The sequence below is a fragment of the Physeter macrocephalus genome, unplaced genomic scaffold, assembly GCF_002837175.3.
Source record: "Physeter macrocephalus isolate SW-GA unplaced genomic scaffold, ASM283717v5 random_69, whole genome shotgun sequence".
In the NCBI taxonomy this organism is placed as follows: domain Eukaryota; kingdom Metazoa; phylum Chordata; class Mammalia; order Artiodactyla; family Physeteridae; genus Physeter; species Physeter macrocephalus.
In genome coordinates, this window is record NW_021145355.1 from 113,253 (window position 1) to 135,950 (window position 22,698).

Genomic DNA, 22,698 nt, shown 5'->3' on the forward strand with positions numbered 1-22,698 from the left:
TCCGCAACGGGAGAGGCCACAACAGTGAGAGGCCCGCGTACCGCAATAAAAAGAAAAGAAAAGAAAAGAAAAATTCGGCCCGAAGGTTTTTGCTTTAATTAACATGTGGTATTGGGTCAGTTCGTTTTCTCTGATCATACTTTAACAAAGAAATGGGAACTTTTACTGACAATATTCTCCGTTCAAATCCGTATTTTTCAGCAGACTTTCTTTTCCCCTGAAAGACTGACTTAAACAAGCAAACAAACAAAGCTCCAGCTTACTAGTTTATAATGAGATGACGAGAGGGTAAGAAACCCAAGTTCATTGCCTCATACAGGTAAGCCTGCAATGAAGCCAAATGATACTGAAATATCACAGTTGCACAGCCTGGAAACTGAGCAAAAGGGGTTCAATGGATGATCTTAATGACTCAAGTCATCAACTAGCATCCTCCTAGCCCACACCAGCCCTGACCGGCGATGGGAGGACCGACAGGTTTCCTGGAGGCCGAGAGGGAGAGAGGTACCAACTGCAACCACAGACTGGCCCGGGCAGCCGAGGGGACCACACAACTAAATCTGGGGAGAGGAAAGTGCTCTACATCTCCACTGTTGGTGGTTAAAATGGGTACATACCCTTGTCAGCATGCATCAAACCGTACATTTAAAACGAATACGTTGTATTGTAACCTCAATAAAGTTACTGAAAAGAAATTTAAAAAACAAATAAACTGGCAGTCCCTAAAACTGCGCCCGAGCTGCCGGGAGAAGGGAGCCGCCGGTGGCGCTGGCAGAGCCGTCGGTGACCTGGGGCCACCCACCTCCTGCAGGGTGGCCGCGCACAGCTCGATGGCGATGTACTGGAACTGCCGGTCCCTCTCGGTGCAGAAGTAACGGATCACGTTTGGGTGCTCGTCCGACTCTCGCAGCAGCTGGACCTCACGGTCTGCGAAACTAAAACACTCGGGGAGGATCCTCTTGACGGCCACGTCGCGGTTGTCAAACATGCCACTGCAGGACGAGGAGCGGGGTTGGCTGTGGAAACGCCAGGAGAACCCTGGGCCTGCGGGACTCCTTCCACCTGACGCAGCGGCTGCCTCGAAGGCCTCACAGCCCGGGGGGCCCTGAGCAACCGCCCAGCGGCCCCATCACCTCCCTCTGTGGGGAACTCTTCCATCTGGTCACTACGATGACCCCGCTGTGCCCCCGGAGCCGACAGGAGCTTACACGTGAGGTGGTGAAGGCTCAGGGCTCTCCAGGCCACTCACCGGTACACAATTGTGCCCTCGGCTCCGTGGCCCAGGACGTCCTTCGGACAGAATGAGATTTTCCCAACTATCACCATGCTGGTTTCCTCATCTGGGACAGAACAGAAAAAAGGACAAACATAACCTAAACAGCCTTGAAGCCAGAGTGGCTACAAGCTTCCTGAGCTCAGAAGGAGGGATGAGGATTCAGAGGTTTTAGGCCCCTGGGGCCCTGGCAAGCAGGAGCTGCGGGGCCCCCTCCCCAGTCACGCCCAGGGCCGCCTCCTCGCCGGCCCCTGCTCTCTGTTCCAGCTTTTACTTTCATTACTGTGAGGACAGAAGCCTGAAGACAGGGCTTCTCTACAGATCCACCCAAAGGTCTGCACCGGAAACATGCAGGTAGTGCCGGGGGATGCGTGAAATGGAGAGACCAGTAGCAGAGTGTCCAGCCTGAGACTCAGGACTCTGAGGTCTCCTGCACTGGTTCTACGTCAATCCCCTCAGACTATTGGCCCTGACCGCTGGCCTGAGCCCACCTCCCGGATGAAAGCAGAGCAACAGCTGCACCTTTACACGTGGCCACTGGCCGGCCTCAGGGATGCTCTCGAACCAGAGGGCCAGTGCACCTCTGGTCAGCAGCGACTCTCAGCCCTTTGTGCAGCAAGATGGAGGGAGGGCCATGGTGGCTCCCTCTGTGGGGGAGAGGCCTCGGGATGGGGCAGAAGCCCAGCCCCCGGAGTGGGGGGGACGGGGGGTGAGACCTCGGTGAACCCTTGGGAACAGCACTTCATAATCCCGTGGAGACCCCCAGGAAGGGCATGGGGCTTTAGGGTCCTCAGGTCATGCTCCAACGAAAGAGAAGGCGGCACCAAAATGGCAACTCGCTTTACCCTCGTCATCCTGCTCCAGGAAGGGGCTGGTGGCAGCCTTGCAGGCGGAGCCGCTGGAGTGGAGCGAGTGGTTGGAGACTCTGGGGGACGTGCTGGGGCTGCTGGTGGCCGAGCTCTCCGAGTACTGGCCGCACAAGTCCGGGAGCTCGGCGTCCTGAGCCGCGACGTCTCCAGGTGGGTGGAAGGGCAGCTGCTGCTGTTGCAGGAGCTGGATCTTCTCCAGTTCCTTCTGAAACTGCTGGTGCTGGAGCTGCCGCTGCTGACGTCTGCTCTGGGAAGAGAAACCCACACCCCGGCCAGTGCAGCCCGGCGCCCAGCGCGCAAGCGGGCGGGACGGGGCAGGCTCCTGCGGCGGAGGAAGAGGGGACACTTGAGGTGACCCCACGGGGCAGGACGAGACCAGTGAGAAGGCCGCGGGGGGCAGAACGCGGTCAGCGATCGGAGCTCTTCCTGCCAGTTAGACTTCCCAGTACAGCCCATCCCCCAGCTGGAGGGGCCCTGCAGGGGCAGCAGAGGAGGGATCCCACTGGAGGTGGAGGGCTGGGTCAGAGGGAGGGGGTTCCAGTCAACTCTACAATTCCGGGACTTTTATGAAAGTCTGGGGGACTTCCCTGGCGGTCCAGTGGTTAGGACTCCACGCTCTCACTGCAGAGGGTGTGGGTTCAACCCCTGGTCGGGGAGCTAAGACCCTGTGTGCCCCACGGTGTGGCCAAAAAAAAAAAAAAAAAATCCACAAAAGTCTGGGAATTGTTGCAAGAGTGAAACCAAAACCAAACAGGAAGAATGGGTAGCAGGTGGACACAGGGAAGACCCAGGCTTGCTGTCTACCGTGGCCGTGCACGTGACAGAGGCCGGTGCACAGATCACCAGCAGTGCAGAGGTGGGGACGCCACTGGGGCTTGGGGCCACCTGGCCATCTGCCCACAGCTGCACAGCCAGGATGTGGCAGAGCGGGGCTGACACACAGGGAGCCTGGCCGAGGTCCCACTCCCATTTCATCAGGCTGCCTTCCCCACACCCCACACTCTTCTCATTTAGTCTGTACAATTCATTCCATCATAGTTTGAAGTGGCAGCGACCTGTGATTATTAATTACTGCCCCATGCGTGGGAAGGTGACTGCAGGGATATGGGTGTGTAGCCAACACGCCCCTGGGAGTTTTCTAGAGATCTTGCTCTCTTTCTTTCAACTTGGGTTGCAATCCTGGAAATTCCATCTACTAGCTGAGTTACCTTGGGAAAGTTATTTAACTTCCCAGAGTCAAGTTTCTTTATTTGTGGGTAGGGGATAGATAAGAATAAGAACTGGGTGAGGTTAAAAAAAAACAAAAACTTGGGCTTCCCTGGTGGCGCAGTGGTTGAGAGTCCGCCTGCCGATGCGGGGGACACGGGTTCGTGCCCTGGTCCGGGAAGATCCCACATGCCGCAGAGCGGCTGGGCCCGTGAGCCGTGGCCGCTGAGCCTGCGCGTCCGGAGCCTGTGCTCCGCAACGGGAGGGGCCACGGCGGTGAGAGGCCCGCGTGCCGCAAAAAACAAAAAACAATGCAGGTGGACACATTTTGACAAATGGAAAGTGCCATAAAGGGCCTGTCATCCTCATTCCTCCACGGGGATGTGAGCTTTTGGAGCACTTGTGTTCTAAGGTGGTAAGGTTTCAATGCTCCAAGCATCCTGATGAAAGAATATTTCTCCAGGGAATTCCCTGGCGGTGCAGTGGTTAGGACTCTGTGCTCTCACTGCTGAGGGCCCAGGTTCAATCCCTGCCCGGGGAACTAAGATACTGTGAGCTGTGTGGTGAGGCAAAAAAAAAAAAAAAAAAAAAAAAAAGAGAAGAAAAGAAAGAAAGAATATTCCTCCAGAATATTTTATCCAACCCACAACCCTGCTCGGGGAACTAAGATACTGTGAGCTGTGTGGTGAGGCAAAAAAAAAAAAAAAAAAAAAAAAAAGAGAAGAAAAGAAAGAAAGAATATTCCTCCAGAATATTTTATCCAACCCACAACCTACTCAACTATGTAATTTTAGCCACTTATTTCCAACTAGAAAGTCGAAGGAATAACCGTGCTGCCTTTCTCACTCTATCTGATATCTCTAACAGGCAGGTTTCTTTTTTTTTTAAGATTTTTAAAATTTTTAATGTGGACCATTTTAAAAGTCTTTATTGAATTTGTTACTATATTGCTTTTGTTTTAATGTTTTGGTTTTTTGGCTGTGAGGCATGTGGGATCTTAGCTCCTTGACCATGGATCAAACCCTCACCCCCTACACTGGAAGGTGAAGTCTTAATCACTGGACCGCCAGAGAAGTCCCTAAACAGACAGTTTTTAAAGGATGAAAGTTTAACAGATTTTCATGTATTATGTGTAGTCTTAAAAAAAGAAAATACAGTTTTTAAAATGATTTGTAAGCAAGGTTTCCAAATCAGTTTTTACAGTCAAACTGTAAGATGTAGGTACAAAATTGTCCTTTCCTGAGAAGTGAGTGTCTCTTTAATTACAATGTTTTTGAAGATAAGCCAATATTGACTTTTAAGTGGGAAAAGAAATGTATTTGCTTCTTTGCCACCTTTGTCTGGACCTCACTAACATCAGGTGATGGGCAAAGGTTCAGAAACACGTGGGAGGGGAAAGGGAAGGAGTGGAGCTTTACCAGGGGGTAGGTGATGATGAAGGCCACCCAGCCAATGAGCAGGAAGGTGCTCAGGATGATGGTAGCCATGTCCTTGAGCATGGAGTCCACGGGGGCCTCGGGCCTTGGGGGGGCATGAGCGAACTTCTCTTCCACATCTGGAGAAACTGTGGTAGGTGCGTTTTCTGAAGTCTGGTCAACCAGGTCGATAACCTTGCATGGGAGAGAGTGGCGACATCACTGCAAAATTTCTAGTCAGATATAAATGAGCCAAACAACAAAGAAAGGCAATGACTATTTACGAGGAATGACTATGCTGTGAAACATGTTGGATTTTTTTAAAGCCCACACAAAGACCACAAAACCAGATAATTGTTGCCTTTTTCAAAGCAACTGCCTTGAGAGGCTATGCACTCTTGCAGTGATGGTATCATTACTCAAAAAAGGTTTTTAGAGAAACACTTTTGAAAGTGCCTTCAGATACTATAATCTTTTGAAAATCCTTATTAAAGGCAAAAACATCCTTTCATGGTAGATTTGATGTTTGGCGGAACTCTGAAATCATAGGTAACAAGCCTGGCGGAAGGTTGGTAGTCAATTTGGTAACAGCATTTCACATTAAAAAGGAAACCCCACACACACACACGCGCGCGCGCCCACACACAGATATAAAGTAATAAAGCTGCTTTCTTATGTTGCTTGTAAACTTTCAGTGCAACTCCAAACACAAAACCACGTATTCAAACAGTCCACTATTTTTCAAAGTTTTAAAAAAGCATCAGAACCCTCTGTTAGAGCCCAAAATTAACTCAGATAAAGTGGAGCTTCTGCCGAAGCGCCTCAGAATCTCTAGGACTTAAGAAAAATGCATTGATTTGTTCTCAAACGTCTACTGTTCCAGGTGTGCCATTATCACTTGCCTGGTGACATGGACACACAGCCTCCTTGGCATCCCAAGGAGGGACGTGAGAAACGCTCCCATTTCTCACCCCCCAGACTAACGCAGTGCCCTGCCTCCCACTCCTGCAGACCCTCCCACAGGGCGCAGGGGCCTGTGGCTGGTGGCAGCTGCGGAATGTTTGCTGAGCACGTGACCAGAGACAACACTCATTTAGTTATATTTGCTCAAGTGCGCTTGTTTTAAAAAGTTAGTCTTATTACCAGATAAATGCACCTCAGAGTATTTTCATGGACTTTTAAAGGACTCTTTGTTCAAAATTAAACGATTAAACAGGAAAATCTCAACTACAGCCATCTCTGGGTGTTCGGTTATGGGTATTGTTTAATTTTCTTCTTTAAACTTTTATTTTCTAAGTGTTCAATAACAAATACACTTGGCTTTAATCAGATCAAAATCAGATCAAGATTTTAGGGCACCAATGCTATCTCCAACCTGGCTCCCTCCAGAGATGAGGGACAACTCAGCGCACCCTGGAATCTTTAACATCCATGTGATTTTCTTCTCCTTTCTCTCTGGATAAAATCTAAATCTCTAACGTGAATCTGACGCCATCACAGCCCTCACATCAGCCAGCCGCTCCCCTCCTCCTCTGACCCTGCCCACGGCCCCTTCTCAGGCCGGGCCCCCCACGGCAGGGCTGCAGGAGCCGCCAAGCCCGAATGGTCGGACCCCCAGCCCGGCTCCCACTCCCACCCCTCCTGCACAGCCACCCTCCAGCTCCCCACCTGCTCTGTGCCCCAGAAGGCTACCCACCTGGGCAAAGCGATGGGCTCCCTGCCCCCAGTTTCCGGCAAGGACACCAGCAGATGAGACAGAGCTGGAGTTCTGTGGGGCTGCCAAGCGACTCATCTGAAGCTCCAGGCTCCTGGTCTGGGGCCCGACCCACTCCCTCCCCACCCGCTTCAGGCCCAAGTACGCTCAGAGAACCCCAGAACTGCCCACAGTGTGAACCAAAACTCCCCTCGAATCATGCTAGCCCGGCTGGCTGTCTGCCTCCAGCTGAGACCCTGACAGCAGACTGTCTGCCGGGGCTCAGGAGGGCGGCCTGGGCCAGGGCCTCCCCGCTGCTCCACACCCATCTGTGGGTGCCCTGGGTCTCCGCCAGACCGAGCGGCCAAAGCAGGCCACTTTCAACAGGCCATGCCTGGCTTCAGAAAACCTCAGTCTCCCCACCTGCTCTCTTTGTCAGCTCTTCGCTTGCTGCCCGGCTTGGAATACGGTTCCTCTGTAGCCGTGTGATCCCATCCCCTGCCCCCCCATTGCCCACTGGGCATCCTTGGATGCAGTCAGGCTATCTCCTCAGCCCCAGAGCTGGACACGCAGGGTTAGCCCCACTCCAGGTCTTTACCTCTGCATGCTCCCCTCCAGCGCCCCATCTCTCCCACAACCTCCCGGAAGCCCCCTTCCTCCCCATCAGTCCTCAGCACTTTGTTTGCTGTGGATTCCCGTGTACCACTCTCCCCTCCTGAGTGGACTGCAGGCTCTAAAGGCAGGACAGGGCTTCCCTGGTGGTGCAGTGGTTAAGACTCCTCCTGCCAATGCAGGGGACACAGGTTCGAGCCCTGGTCCGGGAAGATCCCACATGCCACGGAGCACGAACTTCGTGCGCCATAACTACTGAGCCTGTGCTCTAGAGCCCGTGAGCCACAACTACTGAAGCCTGCGTGCCTAGAGCCCGTGCTCCACAACAAGAGAAGCCACCGCAATGAGAAGCCAGCACACCGCAACGAAGAGTAGCCCCTACTCGCCGCAACTAGAGAAAGCCCGCGCGCAGCAACAAAGACCCAACACAGCCAAAAATAAATAAATAAATGTATAAAGGCAGGACAAATGCCTTATCCCCCAGCACCTGACACGAGGAGGCACCAATTGACTGTCCATTTCCCCACTCACCTCCTCAAAGCTCTTTTTCTCTGAGTCAGCAGGAATCACATTTTCCCGGTGTTTGGGCAGATTGTTGGGGAACCGCTCCAGCATCTTGGTAGACGCAGACAGTGGGGTCTCGTGGTGTCCTGCGAGAGGAAGCACGCCTCTAATGAGAGCAGCAGTCCCACTCGACCCACTAAGCCTAAGCAACCGTCACTACCCAGTGAGGGGCCCACGAAGCAGACGCTCACACTTGTAAAGTAAGAGAAAGCGGGAGGCAGTGACAAGAGAAATTCCATCAAGACAGAACTTTTACTCCTCAGTGGCATTAGTGCAGTGTTCTGAATCTCACAACAAGGAGCAAAGAAGTGTCCTTGTCACGAGAGGGATCGGGATGTCCAGGACACGTTCAGAGCAAGGCTCGTGTGGATAATCCCTAATCAAGGCCGTACACCGTGAGGCACTAGGAAGCTTCATTAAAAGCTCAAGGAGGACTTCCCTGGTGGCACAGTGGTTAAGAATCCGCCTGCCAATGCAGGGGACACAGGTTCAAGCCCTGGTCCGGGAAGATCCCACGTGCCGCGGGGAAACTAAGCCTGTGTGCCACAACTACTGAGCCTGCGTGCCACAACTACTGAAGCCCATGCGCCTAGAGCCCGTGCTCCACAAGGGAAGCCGCTGCAGTGAGAAACCCGTGCACCGCAACGAAGAGTAGCCCCCGCTCGCTGCAACTAGAGAAACCCCGCGTGCAGCAACAAAGACCCAACGCAGCCAAAAATAAATAAATAAATAAAATAAAATGTATCCTAAAAGATATCGTCCAAAAAAAAAAAAAACCTCAAGGAGTTCTCCCTTCAACGCTGACCCCTGTCACATCACTCCAATAAGGGTACCAAGTCCCCATCTTGGTGTTTAAATCGTGCAGGTGGAGTTCTATCCCCACTACCTAAACACGAGCTTCCCTCCTGGGAAGTGGTGAATTATTCAGAAGCCAGCACGTTTGCTGGATGGATTGGGGATCCCGGCTCCCTGTTTGTTCCTTCACTGTTCCCCACACAACTATTCCAAGGCTGCCTAGCAGTCATTCATTACACGTTTATTGAGCATCTACTGTGTGCGAGGGACAGAGCTGAATAACATAAAAGGAACGACATTTGATATGGCTGGATGATCTCTTTAGTTCTGAAGTTAAACGACTCCACACACCACCCGGAAGAGCCAATCACTCTCTCAAGCTGGGCTCTCAGCACCCTGACTGCTTTCTTCTCTGTTGTCTCACAGCAATCAGATCTCACCCCAATTCCAGTCTCACCCTAGGATCTGTCCTCTGTTCTCCCAAACCTATCAAAGATCGTATGGTATGTATTTCCAAGACAAAAACAAACAAGAACTAGTCCGAGCTACGTACATTTCTCATCTGGAGAAAGCCCCTTGAACTCTCTCTCTTTGGGTCAGTTCTCTATCTGTACCGTTAACACTGTTCGCTAAGGGAAGCCTAAGTTTGTTTTGAGCCACTACCAAGTTCCCCTTGTCTTCCAAGGAATGCTGAGACGGCGGGATAACCTGAACTGGTTGCCTGCTTCAGACCTCTGATTCGCACTTGCCGGTGGGGCCCAGGGATCTGAGCAGGAGTCTCTCCAGGTAACTCTGAGGCTCACTAACAGGAGACCGTCTCGCTAAGAGCAATGAGGTGTCCCCTCCACACGCCACCTTGCACTGCAGCGCCTGCTGCTCTAAGAACTCCAAGTCCCACCCCTCGGCAGGGCACCTCCCAACACGCTGCGCCAGAAGGGGTTAGCCCGACTCCCCTCTTCGTCCTGTAGTCTTTGTAAACAGGCCTCCCCCGTAGTGGGGCCTTTAGCAATATCTTGGAGCGCACCCTGAACCGGCTGTGCTACGAATGTAATCATGAGCTCCTGAAACACTTCTGTACAAAAAGAACCTGGTCTTAGTGATGTATCTATCACCATCCAATTACGTCCAGGCTCCAGAGCTGAAAGCACAGGCCCTGCCCTGAACGTCCTGGATCCAGAGCTCCAGGGGTCATGCGTGTCTATCTGACGTAGGTCCCAGGTGAAGCTGAGAGCACCCCAGGTTAGGGCCACTGCTCTGGGGTAACCCACAGACCACACCACTCAAGCCTGCAGAACTCGTCTTATTTTCAAGATTAAGGTGAATGTGAGGATATCCTTAATGTCGTCCACAATCACCAGATCAGAGGACATATTTGGACATAAATGAGCATATACTTTTACCCGTGGCCCTCAGTCTACACAAAATTATCACTCAGTCCCACTACCTTATTTAGAAATGACCAGCTTTGAAGTTTCTCAAAAGGGCTTTCCGAACTGTGGGGTGCATCCCTAATTACTTCTTTATACCTTGTTGGGTTTCTCAGTTTTCTTACTTGGAAAACCTTTCCATTTTGAAAGGATATCATTTCGGGACTTCCCTGGCGAACCAGTGGTTAAGACTCTGCGCTTCCACTGCAGGGGGCACAGGTTCAATTCCTGGTTGGGGAACGAAAGATCCTGCATGCCGCAAGGTGCAGCCAAAATAAATAAATAAATAAAATAAAAGGACATCATTTTGCAACTGAGCCATGAAGACTTTTTCTGGATTTTTTTTGGTCTCACACATTTCCTTAGTTTCCAAAATTTTTTCACTTCTTAACCAATGGTAGACAATGTATCCCTTAACTGCTTTGTAAAACTAAGTGGCCCTGTGATTTTAATGGCCTCTGCCCACCCATCAGTTCTTTTTTTCCTCCACTTTGGGCCCATTCACCCACACTTTCCGAACTAACTCTGTTCAAAAAAGGGTAGAAGTATTTTGTTACCTCCTCTGCCCATTATTTGGTAAAAATAATAACCAGAAGAAAAACACCTGTAAGGAGTCAGGATGAACAAAGGACAACAAGGCCTGGAAGACTACAAAGCAACCGATCGGGGCTCCAGGACATCCAGTTTCCTTCCTCCCTGTGATGCCCAGTTAAACACCCCCATCCAGATGCCACCGCCTGGCTGTCTCCTGGCCCTGCAGTCTCCCAGGCGGCTCCACACCCCTTTCCCGGCGCCCCCAGGCCTGACCCCTCTCTGCCCTGGTCGCCGAGCAACCACCGAGCACCACCGCACCGGGAGAGAATGGGGAGGACAAAGCTCACTGGCGCCTGCGTGCTCCAGCACCTCCTCGCGGCTGCATCCCCACCTCTCCCCACCTCTGGCGCTGGGAGGCGGCAGAATTGGGGAGGGGGCTGCCGCACTGGAAAGGCAAATCCGGTCAAGAAAACTCCGTCCTGCTCTAATTACTTGGGCCACTTGCCAGACACACAGCTCCTGTCACCTCTGCCTGCATCGGTCACACTCGCTGCCTTCCGGTGTCATCTCAACTTCTTATCACTGATGGCCCTGGGGTCTCCAACCCCAGGGCCATCAGTGATGGCGGCAGAAACAGAAGAGAAGGAAAAAGGGACCACCCCAGGGGACTTCCCTGGTGGTCCAGTGGCTAAGACTCCACACACCCAGTGCAGGGGGCACAGGTTCAATCCCTGGTCAGGGAACTAGATCCCACATGCATGCCGCAACTAAGAGTTCACGTGTCACAACTAAGATCCCACGTGCCGAAACTAAGACCCAGCACAGCCAAATAAATAAATAAATATTTAAAAAAAAAAAAAAAGGGACCACCCCACACACCCGGGACTTCTGCACCCAAGTCCAGCCTCCGACTGTTCACCACCCTCCATCGCTCCTGGGTCTTCAACCCTTTCCTTCCCCAGCCCCTCCTGCCCACGCCCACACCAACTCCCAAGTGGTTTCTTCCACAGAAATTGCCTGTTTTCTTAACTCTACGTGGATATAACAAGGGTGCTGACCTTGCATGGGGTCAGCATAAGGAACTGTTCTAGAATGCTGACTGCCAGTGCCTGGCACGCCCCAGACGTTCAACATGTGTCCGGTCACTGCACAACGTTTACACTATTTAGTACTGGAGTTTTGGAACATTAGACAAATGATTTTTGAGAACTGACTTGGTAACACAGCTAGCCTGTTTATTTTCCTTGGGGGTGAAATATTCCAAGGTCTGAAAGACCAACTTGGACATGAACTGAGCACAGAGCTGAGGACTGTTAACTAGCAACGTCGGCTCTTGGCCACCAGGAGGCAGCACGGCGTCACCACGGCCACGAGGAGCCAGCTCTTACCGATGAGCAGCCAGTAGTTGTGCAGGTAGTTGAGCTTGCTCTTCCCTTTGAGCCCAGGGTCGAACTTCAGGTCCGTGCTGGGTGTGATCACACACTCCCCTTTGTCTCCGATGGTGACACCGTCGGTCTGGGGTCCTTCCAGCAAAGGAAGGGTGCTGCCTCGGGGCTGGGAAGACAGATTGGAGTGAGGCTGGGGGTGCCCATGTGAACAGCAGTGTGCCTGCAACTGTCCTAAGCACATGGTCCTATCGTGGGGCTGGTCAGGAAGGCACAGCAGGACTCAAGGCCCCAGGACCGGGCAGGAGAAGCCCCTCCCTCAGGACGTGACAACGCTGCACTGAAAATTCCGGGGACTTCCCTGGTGGTCCAGTGGTTAAGACTCCGAGCTCCCAATGCAGGGGGCTTAGATTCGATCTCTGGTCAGGGAACTAGATCCCGCATGCTGCAACTAAGACCCGGCACAGCCAAATAAATAAATAAATATTTTAAAAAATAAATACATAAATAAAATAGAATTCCCATGTCTTTTATTTATGTACTTATTTTGGCCACACCGCGCAGCATGCAGGATCTTAGTTCCCCGACCAGGGATTGGACCCGTGCCCCTTGCAGTGGAAGTGCGGAGTCCTAACCACTGGACCGCCAGGGAAGTCCCTCGGACGTCTTTTTAAACGTGGACATCTCTTTAAACATGGGAACTGGGAAACAGGAAGGGTGTGTGTGGAACTCCAAGAGGCTACTGTGAGAAGCAGAAATAAGTGAAGGAGTTACACATGATACAAGTGACCAGGGTGGGAAAGCTCCGGCCACGAGCCCGGTGCTGGCTCGGGCACTGCTGGACCCAGGCAGGCGCTGCCCTGACACGGGAGCAGAGGACTGACTCACTGTGAAGACAGGAGATGGCAAACAGTTCAAACATCATAAGGGCCAAAACGGCGGCCGGGACTGTGATGCCTCAGACACTCAGAGACGGAGTGCCTGAGGCAACCTGGCGAGGTCCCAGGAGGCTGGACCGGTCACGAAAGGATGGACAGGATTTGAGGAGGAAAAAAGGAACACGGGAGAGCATCTGAGGTGTGAGGCGCAGCCTGAACAAGGGAACTCTTGGAACTCAGGGAGAGGATGGACAGTGCAGCCCCACAGAGACACGAGCCGTGTGGCAGTGCACGGGTGTCGCGGGGCTGGCCTGAGGGGAGCGTGAACCCCAGCTGGGGAGTCTAGACTTGAACCCGAAAGCCAAGGGGAGTAACGGGGGCTTCCGAGGCTTAGGAGGCTGCTTTAGTCACGTGCATCTCTTCTCATGAGGTACTGACAGAACGTGGTACACGCAGAAATTGTTTCTGAGGATGTTAAGATCTGTGTCCTGCATCCTTAACTAACAGGATGTTCATATATAATTCATTCGTTCGTTGCTAAAATGGCACAGGAGTGTTTCGGAGGCTGCATCTATGAGCCCCCCCGCCCCGCACAGTGGACTCACCACAACGGCGACCCCCTCGTGTACCATTGAGGGGGAAGCGTAGAGGCTGGTAGAGTATTTCCCCACATACAGGGTGGGCCTAGGAGACAAACAGATACATGCGTTCCACTGTCATTTAATTTCTGGACCCCACAAAAGGGGGCTCTTGGGAGAGGAGAATCACAGCCCCGAATCCCACTCCTAGGAGGAAGCACATTAACCCCCGAGGCTCTCTGGGCCATGGGGGTGTAAAGACAGGGTACTGCCCTGGGAACCAGGAAAGCGGGACTGCAGGCCCCGCTGTCACTGATGCCTTCGAAGCGTGCACAGGCCACCTGCCTGCCAGCCAGGGTTTCCTCGTCTGCAAATGGCGGGGCTGCGTTAGCTCACCCCCCGCGACAGCCTGAGGAAAGGACCACAAGCAACGACCACCAACGACCACCCGGGAGAGACTGGAGGCTTGTAACCACGGCACAGCTTCCAAGACGGCCCGACCAGGGTGCTTTGACAACTGAGCTGCCACCAGAATCCCCACTGTAGTGTCTTGTGGTTCCTAAAGATTCTAGAGGTTTTACAGAAGCCCTGAGAGAGTCAACTGCTCTTATCCAGGGCATGCACAGGAAATCCCAAACCCGGTGAGACTTCCAGTGGGTCCCTGTTAGGGGCATCGAGGAGGGGAGGGGATCTGGCTTTGTCCGTGGTTGGCAACAGCGTGACAACGCGAGGTTGCACATACAGACCCTGCTGGTTACTAGCAATAGCCGGTCTGGGATGGGTCACCTGCTAAATTCTCTAAACCTCTCTCAACAAACCACCTTACAGTTGAACGGTGCCGTAAATTCAGAGAACATTTCACACTCACCCGATCTCCTCCACGGCTCGGCAAAATGGGAGACTGAGGCTCAGCAAGGCTAAGTGACCGAGTTACAGGCTATTCACAGGTGGGGATGGAGAACACAAGCCTGCTGAGTCTTAGACACACACACCCTAACACTTTTGTCTTGATTTTTAAAGCAAACACAACTTACAGTAAAATTTTAGAAAATAACAGAAAGTTAAAAAATAAATCCAGGGCTTCCCTGGTGGCGCAGTGGTTGAGAGTCCGCCTGCCGATGCAGGGGACACGGGTTCGTGCCCCGGTCCGGGAAGATCCCGCGTGCCGCGGAGCGGCTGGGCCCGTGAGCCACGGCCGCTGAGCCCGTGCGTCCGGAGCCTGTGCTCCGCAACGGGAGAGGCCACAGCAGTGAGAGGCCCGCGTACCGAAAAAAAGAAAAAAAAAAATAAATCCATCTCTCATATTCCCACCACCTGAGATAGATCCAGATTGTACTACAGTTACACAAGGCAGTCTCTTTCCTATTCCCACCCATAATTTTAATTTATGTAATATGTGAGAATCTGAAGTATCCAGGGGTGTCCAGTTCTTAGATTCCGAGGTTTCAGAACAAGCCGTTCCTGGCTCTTTATGCTCCTCACGGCTTCAGGGACGCCGGCCCCGAGCCCTGGTCCTCAGGTCGCGGTACGGCACGCTGCTGCTACAGCACCAGAACACCAGGGCCACAGCCGCCCCCTCCTGCCCTGAGGCCCCGACTCACATCAGCTTGCTCTTGGCCTCCGTCTCCCTGGGGAACGGGTACTTCCACTTGGTGATGCGCCCCACCTCCCCCGACATGAAGGTCAGGTAGCGCAGGGTCTCCACGGCGACGTTGATGTGCATCACCTTCCGCAGACCCTCCCGCTGCCAGATGTAAAAAGCCACCACGGGGGAAGCATAGTTTTGGATCCACAGGACGTCCCCAGATTCACTGTCCACGGTCACCACCAGCCCATCGCCATTGGACACAAAGTGGGACATTTCTGTACAGATCAGATAAACATAGCGTGTCAAGTCTCACCCAGCTTGCGACCACATCCTCTACTCCCCTGGCAGGCTGCAGCCACTCAGCTAGAGGAAACAAGCCTTCTGGAGTGTTCTCAGATCGCCTCTGAACAACTCCACTGGCTTCCAGTGAGATAACTCTCTCAGGCCCTGCGACAGCAAGACACTGAGAGCTGCCGGGTTTATAAATATAAGACAGGGTCACCCTCTCACTTGGTAATGTTCTTTCTTCACTTGGTAATAGCATTCGATTCAATTAGTGGGATTCAACTGCTGAGGAGAAAGGAAGCGATGGAGAGCCTATGAATCTGGCATTTGACAGCAATCACTTCAAACTACCGAGCAGGCTGAAAGTCAGGGCTGACCACTACCACTGCCCACGTGTGACCGCAGAGGAGGTCTGTCAGACTTGCGGGTACCAGTGTTAAGATGGGAAAACTGGCTTTTAGGTCACAGGCTGATGTTTAATTCTGCTTCTGCTTCCCATGGGCTTGTAGTTACTTCCTTCTGTGACACAGAGGGACGCAACAAAGTGTGCCCTCCCTCCTCTCGGGCTAAACTCGCCACCATTTTACCTGGGTTCCCTCCACACTTCTCACCCAGGCCCCTGCCTTCAACACTGACCCCTGAAGGATTTACTAGGAGTCCATGGGAAGTCCAGAACCTGGTGACCAAGACTGTCTTAAAAGGAAATGCAGCTTTCTGGAGCCCTCGTTTCCCCACAGGTCACAAATACTCGCCCGACCTCACCAAGCCACCGAGGTGCGGGGGGAACTTACTATATTCCCCGTCGTCCTCGGGCAGCGCAGCTGCGTAGTCGAAGTAGGTGGCGTTCCACCGGAGCTCGCGGGTTTTGGTGTCGTACATGGTGATGGTGTACTCTGGGGAACACACGCCAGCCTGTTACCTGGAGGGGCCACGGCACCTGCGGAGGTGCTGACCTCATCTACATTATAACAGACGAATCCTCCCTAAATGGTGCGTAAAAAACCCAGGCCATCCACGTGGAGAGAGACAGGCCACGTGGAGGAAGACTGGAGTCCCAGACGCAGGCGCGAACCTGGCCGACGGCATGTGGAGCGCAGACGGGCCGCCCACGCGGTGCCCCTGAACTCGAGGCTCACAGGCCATGAGCGATGTCTCGGTGTTGTTTAAGCCACTTAAGTTTTCGGGTGGTTTATTATACAGTATAGCAATAGACAGCTGAGATTAGAAGTTGTTACCCAGATGTTGGATGGTGCCATCACCAAAACTATAACGTGTGGCACTGACTTTGGGACCGGGTGGTAGATGGAGGCTAGAAGAGCAGTAAGGAAACTGCTGCTGGAAGCTGAAAACGATGACTCAGGTTAGGTAGTGGTGACGCAATTAGTAGGACTACTTCTTGCAGTAACTTGGAAAACAGAAAGAAAGTACCTGATAAACGTGTGGAGCTGTCTAAGGAGATTTCCAGGCGGAAAGCAGAACATGCCAAATGGTTTCTCTTAACTGCGTACGGTATGACGCAAGGCAGATAAGCTAAAGAAGAAACCATTCAGTTCTCAAGCTGAATCTAGAGGAACTATAGAAGGTCCAGGACTGATGCCCTAGCTGGAAAAGATTCTCAATGTAAAAAAAATGGCCTTAGGGCAAAGATCAGGTTCAGGTGCTACCAGTAAAAAACGGCTTCGGGGTCAAGATCAAATCAAAGATGAGGCTGTAAGACCCTCCTTTGAGGCCTCAGCAAGATTTAAGGTGGTCCTACGTGGACCCTCTGCTGGGTAAGAGGGTTCTAAGAACCGTAAGAGTGCTGTCCCATACCTCAAAGTAGAGAGATTTGTGGGTATGGCTTTATATCTAATGGAGTAGCCTATAATTTGACACATGGGAAGCTCACGAATTTTTTTTTTCACGAATATTTTTAAGGGAGTAATTCCAGCATGGACCAAAAAAAAACAGAGACAGTCAAACATGGGGGGAGGGCTTCCCTGGTGGCGCAGTGGTTGAGAGTCCGCCTGCCGATGCAGGGGACACGGGTTCGTGCCCCGGTCCGGGAGGATCCCACATGCCGCGGAGCGGCTGGGCCCGTGAGCCATGGCCGCTGAGCCTGCGCGTCCGGAGCCTGTGCTCCGCAGCGGGAGAGGGGCCCGCGTACTGCAAAAAAATAAAAAACCTTTATTGATAAATAATTTACATATCATAAAATTTACTCTTTTTTTTTTTTTTTTCCGCACCGTGCGGCATGCAGGATGTCAGTTCACTTGCTGATCAGGGATCAAACTCATGCCCCCTACAGTGGAAGATCGGAGTCGTAACAACTGGACCGCCAGGGAGTCCTCTTTATCCCCAACTTTCAATGGACAAGGAACAGATTGAGAAAGCTACAAAACCCTAACTGTTTCTTAAGGAAAAGAAAGGACTTCTCAGAGGGAAGGACCAGGCTGCTGAGAACAATATATTGCGGAACCAATTCCAGAGGGCAAGACTGGGCCCTAATCAAGGAATCTTCCCTGCCTTCAGAGTAGGGGAACCTGAAAACATGTGCCTGGCTGGATTCCAGAATCACTAAGGACCAGTGACTGCTGTGTGTCTATCTTTCCCTCCCTTTTTGAATGGGGGTGTCCACTGCGACTCTCCTATCTGTGTCCCCTTTGTATGTCGGAGGGGAGATAATGTGTCTCCTTTAATCACAGGTCTCCAGATCAGGAGGAGCCTTGCCCACTTCCAAACCAGATACAGATCACAAGCTGCTGGATTTTGAGCCCCATGTTGTGGCTGGACTTGGGGAGTCTTGGGAAGGGGTGAGTATATTCTGCATATAGGAGGGTTGTGAACTATTGCAACCAGAGGGAAGACTGTGGTGGAAGGTCTGAAAAGATCACCACCATCAACGCTCCCCATCCCTGTACCCTACGTGACAGTCTTCCCACTATGAGGCTGGGTCTGTTTCCCCACCCCTTGATTCTGGGCTGGCCCCGTGACTTGCTTTGACCAACAGACTGCAGTGGAAGTGAAATTCCAGGACTTCTGAGCCCAGACCTTAGAGGCACTGTAACGTCCACTTTTTTTTTTTTTTTTTTTTTTGGCCGTGCCTCACCGCTTACGGGATCTTAATTCCCAGACCAGGGATTGAACCCAGGCCCTCAGCAGTGAAAGCGCGGAGTCCTAACCACTGGACTGCCAGGGAATTCCCGCAATGTCCACTTTTACTCAAGAGGAGAACCCAGCCGCCACGTAAAGAAGTCCAGGCTGTCTGCATGGAGCTGAACCAAGGTCCCAGACATCTGAGTGAGCCGAGCCAACAGCCTGTGGAGTGTAGGCCATCCATCCCGGCTGAGGCCATGGAATTGTAAGCAGTAAAACGTTGGTGTTGGAAGCCGCTAAGTTAGGGTGGTCTGTTATGCAGAGACAGATAATGGAAACAACAGATAGCATTATACGCCCCCCCACACACTCCACCAGAGGCCAGAGCATAGCCCGATTCCCTCAGACACCACAATTCTACCTGAGAACCAAACAATGTTTATTCCTGGGTGAAGGTGGAACCACTGTAAGGCTTTACTTGATGGAAACAGTAAACAAACAAACAAACCCTAAGTGGTCACTACAGTTGGAATACTTGATATTGATGGGGGTTGGGGGTGAGTGGAGAGTCCTGCAGTTTCACAGAGACCCTCCCCTGTGATTACGGGAGAGCTCAGCCAGCCTCTAGGGCCCAAGATTATTAGCCTCACTCATTTTTAGAAAAGCACTGTTTTCCACAGCACCTGAAGGAAGGTTCTGTCTCTCTTTTTTTTAAGGCCTTGGCTACCTGAATGCTTAGACCTAAGTTTAGCGCTCAGTTGTAGTGACTGCATCTTAGGTTTTGGGTATAATCTTTCCATTCTAAATGTTTTCTTGCTCGCTTCCCCTTTTAGCTCTATTTTAGCCGTCCATTCCACAGTTTTTATGGAGTAGTGGTATAGGTCAGGGGCTGCACACGTGAAACGAGTAAGGCAGATCCCCGGAGGAAAGGGCCCCCACCCACTCTCTCGCTGCAGCCTCTGGACACCTGCTACGCGTCAGCAACGTGCCAGGCGTGGAGACTCGGCAGGCGAACAAAACCAAGTCCTGCCCTCGGGAAGCCGACGGCCTAGCAGGGGAGGCAGAAAACATGCACATATGATTTAGAAACACGTAGTGACGAGTGCTGAGAAGGAAGGGGCTCTAGAGGGAGGAGGTGGGAAACGGTGTGCCGAGGAGGGTGCTGCTGATGCCCGGAAAGGGCCACCGATGGGCGGTGCGAACGGCTGCGCGTGCCGAGCGTGGAGAGCTGTGGTCTCCGGGCAGGGGGGAGCTGCGAGGCGGGGAAAGGCTTCACGGAGAGGGAGCCTTCTGAGCAGCGCTGGGAAGGAAGAATGGACGCCGGCCACACAGGCAAGAACGTGTGTACCTGGTAGAGACGGACCCACTACTCCAAGTTTAAAAAAACAGCGCTGCTTATTCTGGGACCTGATTGGAAATGTTTAAGTGAGGGAAATGCAGCGGGGGAAGAGGCAAAAGAGGCAGCGGAGGCATCAAGGGGGCTTTGCGGGCTACGGTGCAGTTTAGACTGGAATCCTCAGGCACTGGGGAGCCACCGGGCTGGGGGGCGGCTCTTATAAAGGGGAATGACATGGTAAATCTGTGTGTGGACTAGACAGCTCTGGCCAGCTTCTAGAGAATGAAGCCCGGAGGCAGAGACCCACGGGAAGGCTACTTCAGGTCCTTTTTTTTTTTTTTTTTTTTTTTTTCGGTACACGGGCCTCTCACTGTTGTGGCCTCTCCCGTTGCGGAGCACAGGATCCGGACGCACAGGCTCAGCGGCCACGGCTCACGGGCCTAGCCGTTCTGCGGCATGTGGGATCTTCCCGGACCGGGGCACGAACCCGTGTTTCCTTCATCGGCAGGCGGACTCTCAACCACTGCGCCACCAGGGAAGCCCTTCAGGTCCTTTTTTGCAGACAGGCAGGTTGTACGTGATAAAAGGTTCCTTCTTACCTGTTCGCCCAAGATACAGAAGAGAGGTTGATGGGCAGAGACTATCCGCAAAGGCCGATGACAAAGTCTGCTGTTTCTCCCCAGTCAGGAGGTCAATGACATACCAGATGTCCTGCTTTTTACCTGGAAGGTCACAAGGACACGCTGTGGTTTACACTCGCCCAATATGGAAAAAAAACATCCCTGCCAAACTAGCGGCCCAAGATGTTCTCTGCACTGACAGACAGGCCTGAAATACTTACGATGTCAAACACATTTCTCTGTTGCTCCAGGGGTGACAAGGTTAATGGTAATGTGGAGATAATAAAACTTCTTGGACCACTGGGTCTTATAACAACTTAATAGCCTAGTCATGGTATAAAAATTTCTCCAAGCCCAATAATGTAATAACTCACAGATTTTATTGCTCTGATGAATGGCTTTAAATATGAAAAATCTGGTCTGTAAAGGCAATCCTTTTCCCATAGACTAGGATCTATATAAATCCAGAAATGTACCCAGGGGTTTGTCTCCCTGGTAACCATCATTCATATATCTCAACATCCCTACTAATGAGCCCTCATGTAAAGAGGATCTACAGTTACTGTTTATAACTCTAATTAGCTGGTACCTGTGACCGGGCAGTAGAGTTGGTGGCAACCTGGTGCCAATGAGGCCAAAGTTATCTCGACCTTGACCCCAGCCAGTCAGTGACTCCCCGGCCACACGCTATACCCCTCCCCTCATTCAGCTGATTAAAAGGTATAAACAAACAGGTGGACAGCACAGCCAAACAACACGATTAAGAAAGCTCAAAGCATATGTGTCAATACCTATGGTTATATACACCAGAGCATCCTAGTAATGGCGAGTTCCTAAGAAATCTACTTGATGAATACAGGATATTATTACCACTGCGATTTCAAGATAAATACAGCTCCCACCTGAAGGTCAACGCCTTCACCGTGATGCGCACGTTTCTGTTTTGTAAGACAAGCCTTGTCTCTTGTCTCTTCCTACCTTATTGGCCAAGTTTCCTATTTCAAGGGACTCTTGGAAGCACAGTACCAAGATGCCAGGAAGATCACAGGGCATTAGAATTTGCTAAAGCTACACTTAGTTCTAACAGAGGTAGCACACGTCCGAAACTTGTCTGTGGATCGCAACTTTCCGTTCTCAAAGACAAATCTTAATATGAAAAATATCTGAAGATAGAGAGAAGACATCACCAAACAGCTATGACCAGGATCCCTTTCCATCTGGCTTGGCACCCTTCTGGTTACTTCAAGGACCATCACAGTCTGCATAACTCAGCTACCGCTTTAATGGATGGATCGGCCAAATGCCACAACTTTAAATGCACCCTAAGTGATGAACTGCTGGTCCGAGGTGGAAGCCCAGACAGAAAACAGTGACACAGATGGTGAGACGATATTCAGAGGGGCCCAGGGCACGGCCCAGAAGACAGAGAAAGCCTGTGCTGATCACTTCCTCTGAATCCCCAGGCTGGGGGCTTCCTCATTCTGAAGGTGTGCAAGGAAGCAAGAGCCCCAGTCTCCTTAGACAAAAACTTAAAATCCAGCTTGGGCCTGCGCTTGAGGCCCAGAAACACACATAAAGCTCCAGAGGCATGAATAGGCAATAAGCACTTTAGGTTCCTCAGAAAGAAAGCTGCTTTATAAATACAGGATATTATTACTACTACGCTTTCAAGACAAATACAGCTCTCATTTGTGTTACAAATGCACTTTTATTGACATTTTGGCAGCAACATGGTAAAAGAAAAGCAGCTGATCTGATGCTTTGAAGATGTGACCCCTGTAGGTATGAAGGCAGCTTATCTAAGCAAGCTGTTAAGTGCTGTTTTTAATCCAATATTCTGATAGCAGGAAATACTAAGAAAGCCCTATAATTAATAGGCAGAGCCTGGCTTCCCTTTCTTGGCTCAGACGATGGTATTCACTTTAAATTTCATCCAGTTGCTTCTGGGTACGTTGCAAGTTGCAATCTGTAAATCGCAAGGGTAGGTCAACACAGCAGCTAAAAGCTTGTTAAATGAGTAACCTAATGGTGTCAAGTCTGCTCCCAAGTGGGGGGAACCCTTTCTTAATAGGTCAGCTGATCCTGGCGTGAACCAGCACAACCAAGGCAAGAAAGACCTTTCCCAGAAGGGCCAGTGGGGGAGTGACTCTACACCCCTCTCTCAGACACGCCACTTTCCCAGATTCTGGGGTTCATTTCCAAAAGGGATCAAAGTTTCAGGAACCCTCACCCATGTAGAGAATTCCATCCGAACTTCGGCACGGGGATGCCTGCACCAACTCTGGGATCGTAAAGGGAAGTTTCTTTAAAAAAAAAAAAAGGAAAAGAGAAAAAAAAAAAAGTTAACCAAGTCTTGTATACTTATTACAATCTCACTGCACAGTTTCTGTTACCCAATTCTGCTAAAAGGGGAGGAGCACTGTTGATGGTAGATGTGAGCTTTCCTAACTGGAAACCAGGGAGAAGGGGCACCCCAGGCTCCCCTCTCCACTTTGGACAAGCCCTCAGCTCCCAGGTTCCGGGCATTAGAAACAAGACTTCTTTTACTTGACAAGCCCCTCAAAG

The 22,698-nt window shown here is 51.6% G+C and overlaps 1 protein-coding gene across 1 annotated transcript in view; it reads right to left on the reverse strand.

Moving 5' to 3' along the window:
- Positions 1 to 22,670, reverse strand: part of LOC102987670 (serine/threonine-protein kinase/endoribonuclease IRE1) — a 31,644-nt gene extending 8,974 nt beyond the window's left edge. Inside the window, exons 1-11 of the mRNA XM_028483781.2 lie at positions 22,364 to 22,670; positions 20,113 to 20,235; positions 15,894 to 15,995; positions 14,831 to 15,092; positions 13,257 to 13,335; positions 11,777 to 11,942; positions 7,600 to 7,718; positions 4,767 to 4,958; positions 2,119 to 2,389; positions 1,250 to 1,340; positions 803 to 992 (exon numbers count right to left, since the gene is read on the reverse strand). Coding sequence (XP_028339582.1) covers positions 803 to 992; positions 1,250 to 1,340; positions 2,119 to 2,389; positions 4,767 to 4,958; positions 7,600 to 7,718; positions 11,777 to 11,942; positions 13,257 to 13,335; positions 14,831 to 15,092; positions 15,894 to 15,995; positions 20,113 to 20,235; positions 22,364 to 22,367 — 1,599 coding nt within the window. The 5' untranslated portion in view covers positions 22,368 to 22,670. The remainder of the gene's footprint in view (positions 1 to 802; positions 993 to 1,249; positions 1,341 to 2,118; positions 2,390 to 4,766; positions 4,959 to 7,599; positions 7,719 to 11,776; positions 11,943 to 13,256; positions 13,336 to 14,830; positions 15,093 to 15,893; positions 15,996 to 20,112; positions 20,236 to 22,363) is intronic.
- Between the last annotated feature and the right edge of the window lie 28 nt (positions 22,671 to 22,698).